Raw genomic sequence first — 18026 nt, 5'->3', positions numbered from 1 at the left:
CTATCCCAGCTGTCTTTGGGCAGTAGGCGAGGGACACCCTGAACCGGTTGCCAGCCAATCGCAGGGCACACACAGTCGAACAACCATCCGCACTCACAATCACACATAGGGACAATTACATTCACCTATGGTGCATGTTTTTGGAATGTGAGAGGAAACCGGAGTACCCGAAGAAAATCCACACAGGCCCGGGATGAACATGCAAACTCCACACAGGGAGGCCGGAGCTGGAATCGAACCCGTTACCGCTGCACTGTGAGGTCGATGCGCTGACCACTGGACCACCGGGCCTCCTGGTTGTTTTTCCTTAGGCACAAATGACAGGCACAAGATGGACCCAGAGAGGGCTGATTTCACTACGAGGTCATACTGACAGTTTTGACAAATATGAACCCCCCCCCCCCCCCAAAAAAAGATTGTTTTTATTGCAAACCTTGCGTGCCGTCTTCCTCTCAGCTGCCCTTCTAGTGTCGTATGCAGGGACCAAGCTACAAGGTGCCTGCTCCCCATCCACCCCACCGGCCACACCCTCGCCTTAGGAAAGATGATGATAATCGTGCTTCTGTGGTGCAGCTCGATCTAAATAAGTCTTGATACTCTTGAAGTGCGCACAGGACATGAAAGAATATTACACAACATTTTTCATTCCTCTAGTGTGCATTAATCAAGATGTTTCCGACCATGCCACGTTGTGGATTCCCCCCTTCAGGGAGACGCGCGGGGAAATAAAAGAGGGGAGAAAAAGAACCAGTGAGTTCAAGTAAAACCTGAAACACTGCTCAACGTGGCTTCAAAGAAGCAACATTTCGAAGCCATCTTCTTCCACTTTTATGACACGCTCACATCGGAGTTTTTTTTTCCTTCTTGGAATGTGAGGGGAGCCGTGACCAGTCCAAAAGTGAGTGTGCACTTGCTCCCGCTGCGTGTTTGTCTCTGACTGCCGTCGTCCTTTCAGAGAGTGTTTCAAAAATCGAAAGAAAAAGGCAAAACACAGCGATAATCTTTTGCTTCTGCCTGAAATGGGGGTCTAATGTACTGTGAAAAAAAATTTCTTTGGTTGAATGAAAAAAGTTGTTCAACTTTTGCCCCATCCAAGGTGCCACTGTGTGTTTGATGAATTGTACACGAGTCGCCCTGTGACCTGTCTCTTTCGCTCCAAGGTGGGAGACCAGCCCGACTACGAAGTTAACATCTACATGTACATCTACTTTGTGGTTTTCATCATCTTTGGCTCCTTCTTCACCCTCAATCTCTTTATCGGTGTGATCATTGACAACTTCAACCAGCAAAAGAAAAAGATAAGTCAAACATGTCCTTTATCTCTTTTTCAATCCCGGTCAAAGATTGTAACCAAATCTTTTTTTTTAATCCCTTTTACTTTGGAGGTCAGGATATCTTCATGACAGAAGAACAGAAGAAGTACTACAATGCCATGAAAAAACTGGGCTCCAAAAAGCCTCAGAAACCCATCCCTCGACCACAGGTACAGTATTATTATTATTTGTGTATATATATATTAATATTATCACTCTTCAAGAAGTCACGGTTTACCCCACAAAATGTAAGTCAGTACGAATAAAGATGCAATATTTAAGTTATTTAATTCACTCAGGTCAAAACAAATATGATATTTTGTTTTGGTGTTTTGCTTTATTGCACTTCCATTGAAGTCCCGTCTTCCTGCTGTCCAACTGTAACCAGGTTTTCTGGATTTTCACTGCATGTAAACACATCATTTTCACGGCAGAGATATTGCAGCCGTGAGTATTGGCCCATGCCGATATTGATCTGATACGACATCAGCACGAATTCTACCTCCTGTAGGTGCAACACACTTTTGTGTACAGCACAGTTTGATTTTTTGATTTAATGCTGTTGCCATGGCAATGCGCTGTCTCACAACTCAACTGAACTCACGAAAAAAGATTTTGGTCATCTCCACACTTGTGAAAACATATGAAACTTTGCATACACATCACACCTTGCAAAATAATATTATCGTAGTTCGTTCAAAAAATGGCTTAGTTGTGCCCCTGACAAATTTTTAACGAAGCAGCTCCAGTTGAACGTGTCACCAAGCTGAGCGTGCCATGTGGGACAGCGCAAGACCTCCAAAAAGTCTATTCCAAACATTTATTTGCAACATGGGTGACAATACCCTTTTGAACTTTCTACATCTCGGGCATGGGGAGGGAGTTTTTGGTTCCTCAAGAGCCATATCCTGCCTGTTTTACAACTCTCTCTACACACATGATTCAAATGATCAGCTCATCAGTGTAGAAGCCAGATCTAAAAAAGGCCAGATATGGCGAGGGTTTGGATTTTTTGACAACCTAGTAGCAGATAGGAATAACGTAGTGAGGCTCGAGCTGCTCAATCAAGTGTTTAACCCCGACAAGATTCACCACCGCCTGTGCCATTGGAGTTTGCTACACTTTTGACCGCTTGAGTACGTGTTGAAGTTGGTCGAAAATGTTAATCTGTTCTATTCCACCACGGGAAACAAGTTTGACACTCTGCGGCATCTTTTTCTGATTTTATTGAAAAACGGTCAATCCTTCCCCTTTTTACTTTGTGAGCACCTCATGTTGTAATAATGTGGGCTCTGCACTGCTGGATCCGGGGGCTCAACTGGATAGGAATACTGGAGATGACTCGGGAATGAACTGCTTATATCGGAAATTCTAGATGCAGTGCGATATAATTGGTTCATGTTTTTTGTTTTACATGGGCAGATTTGATTTGAAATTTGTTCAGTGAAATATTCCTGAACAGAGTATGGGGAGTTAAAGAGATCAGGACATTCAGAAAATTTTCCGTGTCTCTGTTTAAGCTGCAGGGTTTAAAACTGGGGAAAAATTGCATGGCGTATTGTCTGATACGTCACTGTCGTGTGACACAGTACCATTCGCAGGGATCGACGATAGAAATGCATATATGATTGAGCCTACCGTTATAGTTGCCTTGAAAAGGAAACTGTGAATTTGCATGGCATGGGGTTAAAGGACAACACAAATAAGCATGGATTCTGTTGAAAAAAATAAAAATAAACCCACGCAACTCAGCGGGGGTCGCCACAAATAACAGTGCATAGGTCAAAAAAATAAATACATCTGTGAATATGGGAATTTGCGAATACTCAAATGCGACTATTCGGGGGCCCACTCTTGATTCAATTTTGTGACCTCTGGTTGTCTCCACAGAACAAGATCCAAGGAATGGTGTTTGACTTTGTCACACAGCAAGTCTTCGACATCTCCATCATGATCCTCATTTGTCTCAACATGGTCACCATGATGGTGGAAACAGATGACCAATCCGACGAGACAGAAAATGTCCTCTACTGGGTCAACTTCATCTTCATTGTGGTCTTCACCACAGAATTCTTGCTGAAACTATTTGCTCTTCGCCACTACTACTTCACCAATGGTTGGAACATCTTTGACGTGGTGGTAGTCATCCTATCTATTGTTGGTGAGTTGCAGGACTGAGAAACTTCTATCTACCAAGCCGTTCAATTTGGTTGACCAGAGTACAGTTTGGAACTCTCTTGGTCTGTCCAGCTTTGCTCTTCCACGAAATAACATGAGCAAGCATAAATTCTAACTGGTCATTATACAGTATTACCGTTTCTGAAATGAAACACGTTACGCCGAAGTGGAGAAAAAGCTCCTTGGTGGCAGAGCCCCAGAGCCACCATGTGTGGATGTTGTGGGTCAGTTCTGGTAGACATGCCCCTTAAATATTGCGTGGACATCGTTGATGGTGCCTCTGGATTGGCTGGGGCTTTGGTCCCCCTGTTAAGAGGGGGGACCAAGGTGTGTCTTCCATGGTGTGTTCTATAGAGTGATCACACTCCTCAGCCTCCCCGTTAAGGTCTTTTCGGCGAGTCCATCGCAATGTCGAATTGCCACATTCAGAAGGAGCAGTATGATTTTGGTTCTGGCAGTGTAACGGTGGACCAGCTCTACACTCGGAGCAAAAGTCCTAGAGTTCGCCCAACCAGTCTACCTGTGCTTTGTCGACTTGGAGAAGGCCTTTGACTGTGTCCCTCAGCAAGTTGTGGTTAGAGTGCTCTCAGAGTATGGGTCCCTGTACAACTGGGGTCAGAGTTTGATCCCCACTGCCAGCAGGAAATTACTTCCATTTCCAGTGAGGTTTCGACTCCGCTCAGGTTGCTTTTCATCACCAATTCTATTCGCAACTTATATGGACAGAATTTCTACGCACTGTCGAGGCGTTGAAGGGGTTTCGGAGACCACTGTATTACGTCTCTGCTTTTAGTAGATAATGTGTTTTGTTGGCTTCATCAAGCCGCAACCTTTAACTCTTGCTCGAGCGGTCCACCATCTGTGAAATGGTTGGGATGAGAATCAGCACCTCCGTTTCTGAGGCCAAGCTCAGAAATGGGTGGAGTGCCCCCTCCAGGTTGGGAATGAGATCCTGCCCCAGCTGGAGAAGTTCAAATGTATTGGGGTCTTCCTCACAAGTGAGGGAAGACTGGAATGGGAGATCTCCAGGCGGATTGGTGCAGCATCTGCCGTGATGCTGACTCGGCTTCACTTTGTTGTGGTCGAAAACAAGCTGACGCTTAAATAGCCAATGCACTGCTCTCTATGACAACAGGCAGTGCGGTCATTTTTGTTTGCTTGTTTTGTTTTGCGTCAATCGTCAGCAAAATGGGTGTCTGTCAGTGACGGACTGACAGACTTCTGTCAGTATTGACAGATCGCCCATCCCTGTAAAATAGAATAGATAAGAACAGAAAGCCTTTATTGCCATTGTACGGTGAAGACAAAATGAAATACGGGTTATGAAATTGTCACGTATATAAAAAGTCACCTGCCTACACGCTCAGTGACTCGCCAACATCTCTACATCTGGACGTTTTTAACACGTCAATCCTATAACTACGTGAACGGTATGACTGTTTGTGACTGGATGGCCCAAGGTGCGGAGGCGGAACTTCCAGCGCAAAGGCTTTCCACTCACACGATTCGCGAAAAGGCTAAAAATAGATTTTTGCTCAAATACACACCATCGCAGCACAGAACATCCCTGGAGTGAATGAGCTTGTGTTGACTGTGATGCCGTATTTCGTGGATGAAGGTAATGACGTCATTGATCCATCAGGCAAATTATGACATGACAGTCAAGTCGAGTTTTGCACAAGATGCAAAATATCTGCTGATCCCGATCCAGCCGATCAGATCGGCGTAAAGTCTTGTCCCGAGCCCTGATTATGTTCACCAGCAGCACTGTTATGTAAGATGAGGCGCGAATTCAGAAGGACTCGTACACAGACAGATTTTCAGAATTGGCAGCTGGCAAAAAAATTCACTTAATGGGTGGACAGGCATGCAGACAGCCAGCTATTTGTCCCGAAGCAATTACAGTCAGTTTTCCATAATGTGCTTCTTAAATTGTTTTAGTTTTGCAGATACCCAGCTGTGCTTTTTATTATTATTTTTAACTTATTGTTGTTCACGCTTACAGGAATGTTTCTGGCAGACCTTATCGAGAAGTACTTTGTATCTCCGACGCTGTTCCGAGTGATCCGCTTGGCTCGTATCGGACGTATCTTGCGTCTCATCAAAGGAGCAAAGGGCATCCGGACGTTACTCTTCGCCCTGATGATGTCGCTGCCAGCCCTGTTCAACATTGGCCTCTTGCTCTTCCTGGTCATGTTCATCTTCTCCATCTTCGGCATGTCCAACTTTGGCTACGTGAAGCACGGCGCCGGCATTGACGACATGTACAACTTTGAGACCTTCGGCAACAGCATGATCATCCTGTTCATGATCACCACTTCGGCCGGCTGGGACGGCTTGCTTCTGCCCATCCTCAACTACCCGCCGGACTGCAACCCCAACCTGGAGAACCCCGGCACCTCGGTCAAGGGCGACTGCGGTAACCCCTCCGTGGGGATATTTTTCTTTGTCATGTACATCATCATTTCCTTCCTCATTGTGGTCAACATGTACATCGCCATCATCCTGGAGAACTTCAGCGTGGCCACGGAGGAGAGCGCGGATCCGCTGAGCGAGGACGACTTTGAGACCTTCTACGAGATCTGGGAGAAGTTTGATCCCACCGCCTCTCAGTTCATCACCTTTGCCAAACTGTCGGATTTTGCCGACGCGCTCGAGCACCCGCTTCGCGTTCCCAAGCCCAACACCATCGAGCTGATCGCCATGGACATGCCCATGGTGAGCGGCGATCGCATCCACTGCCTGGACATCCTGTTTGCCTTCACCAAGCGCGTGCTGGGCGACAGTGGTGAGTTGGACATGCTGAGGCAGCAGATGGAGGAGCGCTTTGTGGCGGCCAACCCCTCCAAGGTCTCGTACGAGCCCATCACCACCACGTTGCGGCGCAAGCAGGAGGACGTCTCGGCCAGGATCATCCAAAACGCCTACCGCGCTCACCTCATTCGCCGCGGCATCATTTTCAAGCGCCACACGTTCGCTAACAACAAGCTTGAGAATGGGGGCACCAACCAGGAGAAGAAGGAGAGCACGCCATCCACCGCCTCGCTCCCTTCGTACGACAGCGTGACCAAACCTGACAAGGAGAAGCAAGATGACAACAAGGAGGACTGGGCCAGGAAGGAGAAGGACAAAAACCAAAAAGACGAGTGGGAATCAAAGTGTTAGCCACCACCTGAGTAGAAAGAGAGTGACCATTTGCAAGTAATAAAACCCGAGAAATAGAAAGGGAAAAAAATGTTTACAGACTACTGAGGCAACATGGTTTCTTATGTCATCAAAGACAGCTGAACCAAACACAATCTGTTTACTGTGGAACTTTGCTGCATAATGACCAAGTTCTTAGACATAGTGACTCACAACAGTGCGCTGGCCATGAGATACACATGCACACACACACACACACACACACACACACACACACACACACACACACACACACACACACACACACACACACACACACACACACACACACACACACACTCACGGATACCTGTAGGGACCAACTTGCCCAAGGCACACAACTCTCTGCTGAGTGAATGAGAGAATAGCAACGTCCCTGCCACCACTGAGCATGTGAAGTCCCTCTGCAAAGCTTCCATGCGGGAGAACCGCTAGAACTGTAACATCAGTCTAAAGGAAGAAGAAGAAGAAGAAGAAGAAGGAAAAAAATAAAATAAAATTCCAAATCAACCACACAAGCAAACAAGCCAGCTAGCGGGGGATGGATGGATGGGAGATGGAATACTGAAATGTAGACCCAGGTGTTTTTTGTTTTGTTTGTTTTTTTTGGGGGGGGGGGTTGTTTTTTTTGCTTGCTTGTTTGTGCCTCAGTGCATCTTAACATTATTTGGGCAGCAAAAAAAAAGAAAGGGAAAAAAAGACATCATCAAGCTCATGTCACAAGTGCTTTCATCTCTCTGTTATGCTGACATAAGGAAAAGACATGGTTTTGATTCGGGGAGACTCAGATCAATAATAATAATAATTATTGTGCTTGTTCAATGCATCGAAATGACTTGCATGAAGGCATGTTTTGATCAGGAATCATGCATGAGTACTCATAGTTCACAAGACACTTAATGCTCACAACCTTGCAGTGATTTCACAGTATGAGTTGGGGGCGGCTGCCCGCTGGGGATGGTAATGAGCCGTATAGAATCTTTGTGAGAGAGCAGCGACTGCTTTTTTAATGCTAACTTCCAGTGTGGCAAAGGGTAGCTGTTCGGCCTCTTAAAGCATAATGGTTTTTGTTTGTTTTTGCTGCTCTGCATGTGAATGCTGGCGTCAAAGATGCAGAAGTCAACCCTCATGTTGAGGATGCTCGCTCATCCTCATCGGAGTGTGTGGCTCACATCACTTTTGCTGACTCATGTCGGGACAATGTTCGCCGCAGAGTTTGCGATGATTTGATTTGGGGCGCTCAAACATTAAAAGGGGAGCCACACTACTGTTGTAGCCCTTGTAGACAGTGGAGAAAGATGCGTTTGATTTCCTCTTTTGTACTTGCGACAGATCTGCATTTGAGCTTCCCAGCCAATGAGTTGTCATGTAATCTCACGCGTTTCTGACAATTTGGAGCCACCGTCTGGGAATTTGTCTTCTCGGCTGACCTCCCACGGGGCTGGAGAACGACATGGACCACAAAGTGCGGGCAGGGTCAGCGCACAGCGGTCCCAAGCACTTGCTTTGTCGTGCCTAGCGTGAATGGAAGGAAGGGGGGGAATGCAACAAAAAGGGCTTGTTGGTTGCTATAATCCAGTCGGCTTTGTCTGCGGGTGGTCCTCTACAACACAATCAACTGCCATGTTTGTCAGTGTATCATTGGCACCATCTCTGTTTTCCCACACACGCTTCCAGTGAGTCGGGCAAAAATGACAAAAGCAAAACTTGCGATGGACGTCAGGCCTCACACGGATGCAGCTACAATGTGTGAGCAATCAAATAGGCTTTGTGGATTTTTTCTCCTCCGTGAAGAAGCGCAAAATTTGTCAATCCAGCTGCCTCTTGAGGTGTTCCTGCCATTCCTTTTGTATGTGCCAGTCGATAGTCCTATTTCTACGCAGATGGCTTGCCCGGCGTCTGCCGTCACGCAACTAACACCCCTTTAGGTGTGTTCAACACTGCCTGTGCTCCAAACGAACCCCCCCCCCCCCCCCTGTGTCTGTACCATGAAACCAGGTCTGTTTACAATGTGAGGTCTCCCAATAGTTTTGGCTGCTGCACATTAAAACCAAATACATTCCCAACGAGAGAACCACTGGAGCGAGCTGCGCCGTCCAGCTGAACTGTGCTCGTCTTGGATCGAACCGCTCCGACTGACTCACTCACAAACAAACAAATAAATAAATAAAAAACACCCCCCCCCCCCAAAAAAAGATGTGGATGTACAGCCCAGGCAATGATGTAAATGGCACAATTGCTGGAAAAGAACGTCTTTTTTGAGAGAAACTATAAATATTGTAACATATGATTTTATTTTATCGGCATGCATTGTTGTGTTTTTGTAAATAAAGAATTTTAAAACTGTTATACTAATCACACACACAGAGACACACAAAAAAGAATCATAACAATAATATAGAATGGCTTCCAGCGATGCCCTTTGTCACGTTTGTTACATTTTCAATTTTTTGAGACACTTTTCACTTTGGTGACTGACTTGAATTGAATGATAAATATCTATCTATCTATCTATATATAGATATATATAGATAGATAGACAGATATAGATATATAGATAGATAGATATGAATCTTATATAATATGAAAAGTTCTATGTATACATATATGTCTATATGTATATAGAGTACATCAAACAGACAACTGTTTGTCACCTTTTGATTTCTGTGCAACACGTTCAGTGGATGTTTCAATGTTAGTGGGGGGGAGCTTGTTTGGTTGAATTGTAGCCTGATCATGACAACAACGATAATGTTACCAGCACGTCATATTCACTCGCCATTCGCACATGCACACGCTGTGCACACTGCCCTCCTCCGCCAGTCAGCTCGTGTGTCTCATGCACCCCCGACCATGTACAGCCTACCTGCCTCCCTCTTACTGCTCCCACCGCCACCATATTCGGTGCCATGACAGCTCATCCTCACTTTTTTTTTTCTTTCGATAGCGTTCCACTCAATGGCATGTGCCTTTTTTCTGCTTCTTCTGAAATTTGGATGTCTGCCACACCTGAAAACCATGAAAAAATGTGGACGGTGAAGCTTTGGGTGGAGCGGGTTGAGCACAACATGCATCAGGGATGTGGAGTCATGAATACTGCCATGCAGACGCCTCACTTCATTTTAGTAGTCAAGCGTGTGTGTCGTTAAGAGAAAATAAAAATCAGTTTAGTCAACAATGTCCTGTTCTTCTAGTGCTATATATGTGTGTATGCGTCACCCACTTGGCTTGTGAAAAGCAGCTTGCCTTTGATACCTTTCTCTTAAGTTCCTCCACCTTTCCGTTTCCCTCTGAAATTTTATTTTTGTAACGATATGCATTGGGTATAGGACTCATTACTGTTCTTTTTTTTTAACGCATGGACTATATACGATGGTCGTTTGTTTCTTTTGGCTGAAAAATTAAAAAGTGTTTTTGGTTTTGATTTTTCATCACATTTGAAAATGTGTGGGGGGCGGATACACAGTACAATATGCTAGTGTGTTGCAAAACCCCTCAGACTCTTGGCAAGAATACATGAAAGATTGTCTTCATTTGAGCACGAACCTTTTTATTACCAATAAAGCAGCCTTCCAGTTCAAACTATGTATTTGCTTCATTATCTATTCAGTATATAAGACCTTTGCTGTAGACAAACTTGTGGTTTTGCCTCTTTTTGAAAAACGCAATGACTCCCAAAGGGCAGCAACCTTTTTCCTTTCAGCCTTTTGCGGTGCAAGGACGCAGGAGGATCGCAAAACATCCAGGGAAATGCGGTTGAGGGCTATTGTGGTTGCGGGCCTCGCCTTGTAATGGGTTTATTGAGTTTGTTAAAAGCCCCGTGCATTAAGATCCTGCCTGTCCCCACCACCTCCCCCTGCTTTTTTTTTTTTTTTTTGTGGTCCAGCCTGCGATAAATAGGCTGTGAAGCAATAACATTGGAAAGCATACGTTGAAATGTTTTTACAAGGATTGCGATCTTTACTGCATGGTCTCATGTTGGGACAAAATATCAATGGAGTGATGGCAGTGTATGCTGAGTAGGTATCTGCCAACATCATATAATAATACCGAGTGAAAAAGTGCATATCTAAACCACCAATCAAAACAAGCATCATGATCTCTCTCTCTCCCCCACTTTATTTGCCTGCTCTTGGGCAAAGACTGAAGAATGGAGCAGGCTGTCGTTACTTTGTGTGAATAAACAGTGTGTGGACAACTATGAGAAATGAGACGTTTCAAAGGAAGGCTTCTTTAATTTTCCGTGTGTGCACTGATTGGTTGTAATTAATTAGTTTAGCTTGGAAAAACGCGTAAGAGCTATTGACATATATTATGGCAACATTTTCAAAATACGGGTGTGTCCATGTTGGGTCCAACGAGACGTAACGTGTCTAACTTACTGCTGGACGATAGACACATATTGGACAAAAAGGAGGACACAAAGAAAAACAATGGCATAATGCATGACCAACATTTGCAAGAGGTCGACCAGAAACAGCACACAAAGTGTACAATGGTTTCACATTTTTTACAAAAAATGTAATTCAACACGTTTTGTCCAGCGCCCGTCAGCATTCAACCATGCTTTATAACTAAACATCCATCCATCCATCCATTTTCTGATCCTTTTATCCTCACAGGGGTCATGGGGTGTGCTGGAGCCTTTACCAGCTGTCTTCGGGCAGTAGGCGGGGCGACACCCCGAACTGGTTGCCAGCCAATCACAGGGCACACAGAGATGAACAACTATTCGCGCTCACACTCACACCTAGGAACAATAGAGTGTTTCACTGTTTTTGGAATGTGGGAGGAAACCGGAGCACACAGAGGAAACCCAAGCAGGCACAGGGAGAACATGCAAACTCCACACAGGAAGGCCGGAGCTGGACTCGAACCCTGTACCTCTGCACTGTGAGGTCGATGCACGAACCACTGGACCACCGGGCCGCCTATAACTAAAGATTCATCTGAAACATTTTTACCTTAATCTGATGTTGTAATGTTTAAATACATCACGGAGACAATGAATATATTTCTTCTCACTGCCACCCGTTCCTGTTCCCGGCGATGCAAGGGTTGCCATTGCCCTGCGTTCCTGTCCCCGGCAAGGCAAGGGTCGCCGTCGCCCTCCGTTTCTGTCCCTGGCGAGGCAAGTGTTGGCGTCGCCCTCCGGTCCTGTTCCCGACAACACATGTGTTGCGTCCCGCCCTGTTTCCACCGAGTCCAGCCATTGGGTGACTTTGGGACGTCTGGGATCGTCCCTTGAGGGAGGGGTACTTGTTGTGTTTCTGTCTGGTTACATTTGGTTTTGTTCCCTCATGTGCCCTTTTTTGTCGCCACCTGTTCTCGTTATCAGTGTCCCTTGTGTTTAACCAATCAGCTACCTCACCCCTTTTTGTCTTGTCCAGGTGTTTCTCGTTGTCTCGTCACTTTGCCTGTGTTTAGTTCCCTGAGGTCTGTCAATCTTTGTTGGGTCATTGTGAGTGTGAGTATGTGAGTATATGTGTGCTCGTGTCATGTTTTGTTTCCTGTCATAGTTTTGTTTTTTACTTTGGTTCCTTGTGATTTTCCAGGCATTTGTTTGAGTACTTTGACTTGGTGTTTTTCCATTGTACTCCTGTTTGTATTTTTGTTCAATACATTTTGGTCAATTCACCCACGCCCTTGCCTCTTGCCTGCTTTTTGCGGTCCTCCAACTACCACCACGAAAAACGTGACAGTGTCATAATTAATTGACACATTGAGTCGGGTGTGTCTTATCCTCCATGGCAGAGTCGAACCACTGAGACTGATTCACCGAACGCCTAGGGTTCGATGGAACCCAGGTTAAGAACCACTGTACTAAATGAATCACGTCTATGTTAAGTCAAGGCAGAAACGTTTGTTCAGAATTATCTAATGTTGCTTTCTTTGTTTTAATATACCAACTTATTCAAACAAGTTTTCGACTGATTAAAACGTGTACTTGTAACAAACTCATTACTTTATGCATAGAAAGCCCTTGATTTTAAACTTTACTAACTCCATGAATAATGTTTACATTATACTGTATGCTTATATCGCATCATCATATCTTAATTACCTTGGCAACGTGTCGCGGTAATATCCCTTCAGCAGTAATGCCCCTCACTCATTCATTCATTCATTTTCCGAACCGCTTTATCCTCACTAGGGTCGCGGGGGGTGCTGGAGCCTATCCCAGCTGTCTTCAGGCAGTAGGCAAGGGACACCCTGAACTGGTTGCTAGCCAATCGCAGGGCACACAGAAACGAACAACCCTTCGCGATCACACTCACACCTAGAGACAATTTGGAGTGTTCAAGTCAGCCTGCCATGCATGTTTTTGGAATGTGGGTGGAAACCGCAGGACCCAGGGAAAACCCACGCAAGCACGGGGAGAACATGCAAACTCCACACAGGAAGGCCAGAGCTGGAATTGAACCCCGTACCCCTGCACTGTGAAGTCGACGTGCTAACCACTCGACTACCGGGCCGCCGCCCCTCATTCCTTTTTTAAAAATTAAATTATGATTATTATGTAATTTTTAAGATTTGGAGAGAATACATCGTATATTTATTTTCATTCGCCTCGGGAGCAAGTTGAGGAGTTGAGGACGACACCTAACCTCTGAGCCCTCCCTCTTGCTGGCCATCGTGGCTCTGAAAGTGCCGTGAGGTGAAGCGGAGGACGGGGAGAAAGAAGGGAGGTGCAGCAGCACTGCAGTGCAGATAAATTAATGCAGCATTTGAGGCGGAGTCAGGAGCACACTCCCAATTTGGGCCAGCACCTCCGTCACAAGAATGCATGCGTGCGCAACGGCTGCTTTGGAAAGCACATCGTATCAAATCAGGAGCTTCGAAAAGGCAACTAGAGAGGCAACAAAAGGCAAAAAAAAAAAAGAGAGCGACGAGGGCATCGTTTGCTGGTCGGGGATTTCTGTCGTCCGAGGTGATGTTGATGCCACTGGATGGAGAGACACCAGCTCTGACATCTTTCAGCCCGACTTTGAGGAGCTTGAGGCGGGGCAGCGGGCTTACCGCGCGAATGGGTGTGAGGATAAAAGTCCGGTATGGGGAAGAGATGCGCGACGTGATTGGCAGAGAGCCAGAATTACTTTGTGAAACAGAATCGTCAAAACTGTTCATGACACCATTTTTAACGATTTTGCGTTTGGCTAAATTCCTTTTGCGCCTTATAGGCCACCATATTCAAGACAATAATAGCTAGCTTGACGCAGTTTTCCATTCCAAACCCAATCCATGCACTCACAAATGATTGTTGAACAAAATTTCCACACATTTCATTTCAGATGTGCTACATGCCACTGAGAGCATTCTGCAGGCTGTCCGACCCTGATTGGCTAAATCTGGACATTTTTACCCCTCCTTGTCTGCTTCTCGAATTATAAGACAGCACTGATAAAATGATGACAAAATACTGTAAATGTATATCCATCCATCCATTTTCTAATGCGTTTCTCCCCAGGAGGATATTCAGACAGTCGGCGGGGTACACCCTGAACTATACTGTAGTTGCCAGCCAATCGCAGTGCACACATAGGCGAACAACCATCCGCACTCACCGTCACATCTTGGGACAATTTCGAAATCGGAGGACTTGGAGAAAAGCCACGCGGGCACGGGGAGAACATGCAAACCCCACCCTTTAAAGCCCATTACATTCATAGCCACTGCAGTCCCTGCTTATCTATCCCCCTCCAAAAAAGACTCTCTAATCGTCCACAAATACAGCTGTGCGTACTTATCAATGTGTGGCAAAAATGGGGTCTGCTCTGCACTGTATAAAACAACAAAAACAAAACAACAACACACACAAAAAAAAACAAAAAAACACCTACATAAAGCCTTCCTGACCACATGATGACTTCCCTCATCCGCCCATGAATCCTGAGCTCATAGCTGCCTGATTTGTATTTGGAGAGTAACAGTACACCCATGTGGTAGAAGAGGAGCATCAACGCAACAGTGTCTCGGCATTCTGCAATAAAATATTTATTGTCGATTTTACCGTACAAAACACGTCGATGATAGTTTAGAACAATAAAACAAACAGAAACATTGCAGATTGTGAAGATTTTTATTCTCAAATCTAAAACTGAAGTTGTGTAATACAGTTAATTTCACAGCAAAAAAAAAAAAATCCAGTTTTTAAGACAAATACCAAAAAAAAAAGACACCTTTTAATATAATCCGACAAATACTACTACCATTGCTATTACTGCAGATATTAATTGGGGGAAAGAAACCCATGACTTTCAATGCGGATATTCTTGCATGCTTCTTGGACATGCTCTTATACTTCTGTTGCGATCTGAAGCAAGTTTCTATGACATCTGCAATGAAAATGCAAAGTGTGTTACACTATGTAGAGAGTTTACGCACTTGAGTAAAATAGTCAGTCACGAGAAGTTTTCATGTCTCTGCTATGTTTTCACATTTGACAGCTCTGCGCCTACCTTTCTCTCTTAGTAGTGGTCAGCCACGCCACAAAGTCCTTGGCCTTCATTTTATCCAGGTGGCCGGTCAGGTCATTGGCAAAGGTTCCTTCGGAATGCCTCTTGTAGTTCTCGATTATGTGTTGTCGCTTTTCCATCTGATATGAATGCAATCTGACGGGGGAAAGCATAGAACAAGGATATACTTTTTCCACTGATAACAAGCAGAAACTATTGTCAAGTATGCAACCATTTAAGACATAAATACCTGGTCAGGTGACGACTTTTATCCAGCACAACCTCCGTACTGGTCGAAAAGAAGATGGGGACGAGCATGCACCACATGAGAAGTACCATCCTCCGATCACCTGGTCGACACAGAATCATAATGGCATTTTCTGTAGTTGCGCACTCGTCACTGTCTGGAGTTGTTTTTTTTTTAAGGACAGCAACTCACCTCGGGCAGCCTTAAGTGAAGTGCAACACCGTTTGGAGGGCATGAAGCCAGTGAGAAGGTCTGAGAGTGGACCTCCGGTGTTGTGATGACTTTATAAAGGCTGCAGGTGTGCTTCAGTGGCCTGCAGTCACCTCTCACAGAACATGACCCCCTCTTCCTCATTATGGACGCATCGGAAACACGGTGACAAGGTGACGTGGTGTGCTCTCCAAACAGGTCAAGGGTCAGAACTCAACCCTGGCTTCTTTAGACAGCAGCAGGTGTGAGGAAACAATTCCTTGTCTGTGGCCTACTGAGTTTCATCAGTTTTTGTTTTATAAGCCACCACACTGGATTTGACATAAAAGAAATGATGTGTGGACATACAATCTTTCAGCTTTCATTTAAAAGGAATTGCAGCTGTTTTTGATAGAATTCCACACTGTTAAATCCCCCATCAAAAGATAGATGTTGCTTCAAGACACAAGGTGGAATTATTTAGTTCTTTATTTATTTAGTGGATGTCATCATATCAACAGTTCCCAATAAATTTGGATTCAATTCACATTGGACATTATTGGGCATCATCGAAAATACGCCAACCATGATTCTCTTTTGTTTTGTTAGCATAACAGCGCTTAACACGTTAGCATTTGAGCTATTCACATTCAGAATACAAGTGTAGCTGACATAGCGCAATGTTAAATCTGTGCCAATATGCCGATGTGTTTTCTGTACTCATTGGTATGCCAACTGTGAGCATTTTAGCAATGGCCAATCGCAGGCATGTGCACGGCATTTGTGAGGGCAGGTGCTCAAGGCAAAAGAGGGTACACATTGGCAAAATGATTCACACACTCATGAAAAACAGTAAATATACAGTATTTAAAACCGATGTATTCACTGTGGTTAAGACAATCAATACACACCATTTTACAAAGGAGGTGTACGGAAGCAACAGTGGTCAACACGCCACTGTTCAAATGACAAAAGCTATTCTCTCAAGAACTCAAACATGCACACAAATTGTTGGTACTCCTGTGTAAATAAAAGAAAAGAAAAAAAATAGGAATGAAAATAATAAAACAATAGGTGGCCCAGTGGTGAGCATGTCAGCCTCACAGTCCAGATCCAACACTCTTCTGATGTGAGAGTTGATATGACGCTATGCCGTGAAACCATTCTGACTTTCACTTGGTTTTTCGTCCAAATTCTTTTCTTAGCCGTTTCCCATAAGCTTGTGCAATAATGTTAGAATCCACATTTAGAAGAGAGATTGCTCTCCAATCTTCAATTGTGAAGTGGCCTCTATCAGGTTTGGGGATCAAAGTTAAAACAAACCCTGTTTCATTGTAACTGTCATCTCCTGTCTCTGAGTACACCAAAATACTGTAATCCAACGACCGTCGTCTGAAATTACAGATTCCAAAAGATCCCCTTCGAATCTGTTCATCAATATGGACACATCTCTCTGTTGATGTGAGATGTGTCCATTTTCCTTACTTGAATGAGTTTCTTGTAAGAATATTATCTCCGCGTTGTAATTTTTGACAAATAAAAAGCTGCTTTACTTAGTACAGTACTGTATTATCACAAATACCTCATACATTCAAAGAACAGAAACTCTGGGCCTTAAACTTAAACATGGCATTTTAACAGCAAAATATAGCTACAAAACAGATCATTTGCACAACTAGTACTTGTGACCATTTAACCTAAACTAAAAGTACCAAGAGTCTAATTTCACATATTCAACCAGTTGACACAAGTAACAATACCCTGTAACCTTGCTAACAAGTGTTGAATTTGTAAACCTCACAATCAGGATATTCTCTTTCCTTCAATATAGGTTCGGCCACGGAAACCCGTGTGTTTTCTTGTACTTTCAACCGATTTCCCATTAGCATGTGTCAAATCGGGGTTTTTTTTGAGTTGTAGCTTCTTCCCTCTCAGAATGACGTTGTTGGACCACATATTGAATTGGACGAGGATAGGTCGGTTAGAGATGTCACGGGGAACTCCGTGGGTTGTGTCAATGAGAAAGCCCACCTTCTCCTTGTCCTCAGGTGTGATCGCGGAAAAGACCTGCATTATTTTAGCCTCAACGTTTTCCTGAGGAGTTTCTTTTAGCCTTTGTCAGCCTCAGGTTCCACCGCCTGCAGTAGCGCTCTGCGTCGTCACTTCTCTGCTGCATTTTGGTCATTCCACGTGCTTTTAATTTCTTCTTCCTTGAACTTTTTACATCAGCAATGACATCTGTGTTGATGGATAATTTCTCTGAAGTATGCCATTAGCGCCAACAGAGCCTTCAGGATGTCATCATTAAAAGGCCATGTGAATGATTCGTCCCTCGCACGCAACTTTTTTTCGTCGGGACATTTAGAAGGAGTAACAGGGAGCGATGAGAGTAAAGGATCAAATTGCTCGGTGCCATTGAAAAACAGTGAAGCATTGTCTTTTGTCATTTTGACCATGGTC

General features: G+C 44.6%; 2 protein-coding genes across 4 annotated transcripts in view; one reads left to right on the top strand and one right to left on the bottom strand.

Moving 5' to 3' along the window:
• The window catches only part of scn8aa (sodium channel, voltage gated, type VIII, alpha subunit a), a 91944-nt gene extending 81688 nt beyond the window's left edge, over window positions 1-10256 (top strand). For all 3 annotated transcript variants that reach the window (XM_086128120.1, XM_086128102.1, XM_086128110.1), the window contains exons 24-27: window positions 1161-1298; window positions 1379-1483; window positions 3204-3474; window positions 5497-10256. In XM_086128120.1, coding sequence (XP_085984246.1) covers window positions 1161-1298; window positions 1379-1483; window positions 3204-3474; window positions 5497-6656 — 1674 coding nt within the window. In that variant the 3' untranslated portion in view covers window positions 6657-10256. The remainder of the gene's footprint in view (window positions 1-1160; window positions 1299-1378; window positions 1484-3203; window positions 3475-5496) is intronic.
• A 4714-nt stretch (window positions 10257-14970) lies between these two features.
• LOC147211522 (pro-glucagon-like) lies at window positions 14971-15636 on the bottom strand. Its single transcript, XM_086108795.1, has 4 exons — window positions 15570-15636; window positions 15381-15480; window positions 15134-15286; window positions 14971-15010 (listed from the first exon to the last, which is right to left on the bottom strand). Exons 1-4 carry the CDS (start codon window positions 15610-15612, stop codon window positions 14971-14973), a joined length of 336 nt encoding a protein of 111 aa, XP_085964921.1. The 5' UTR covers window positions 15613-15636.
• Window positions 15637-18026: the final 2390 nt, after the last annotated feature.

The sequence above is a fragment of the Hippocampus guttulatus genome, chromosome 1, assembly GCF_054856545.1.
Source record: "Hippocampus guttulatus isolate MCC_2025c chromosome 1, RoL_Hgut_1.0, whole genome shotgun sequence".
NCBI lineage: Eukaryota > Metazoa > Chordata > Actinopteri > Syngnathiformes > Syngnathidae > Hippocampus > Hippocampus guttulatus.
This window is presented reverse-complemented; position numbering and strand designations above follow the sequence as displayed.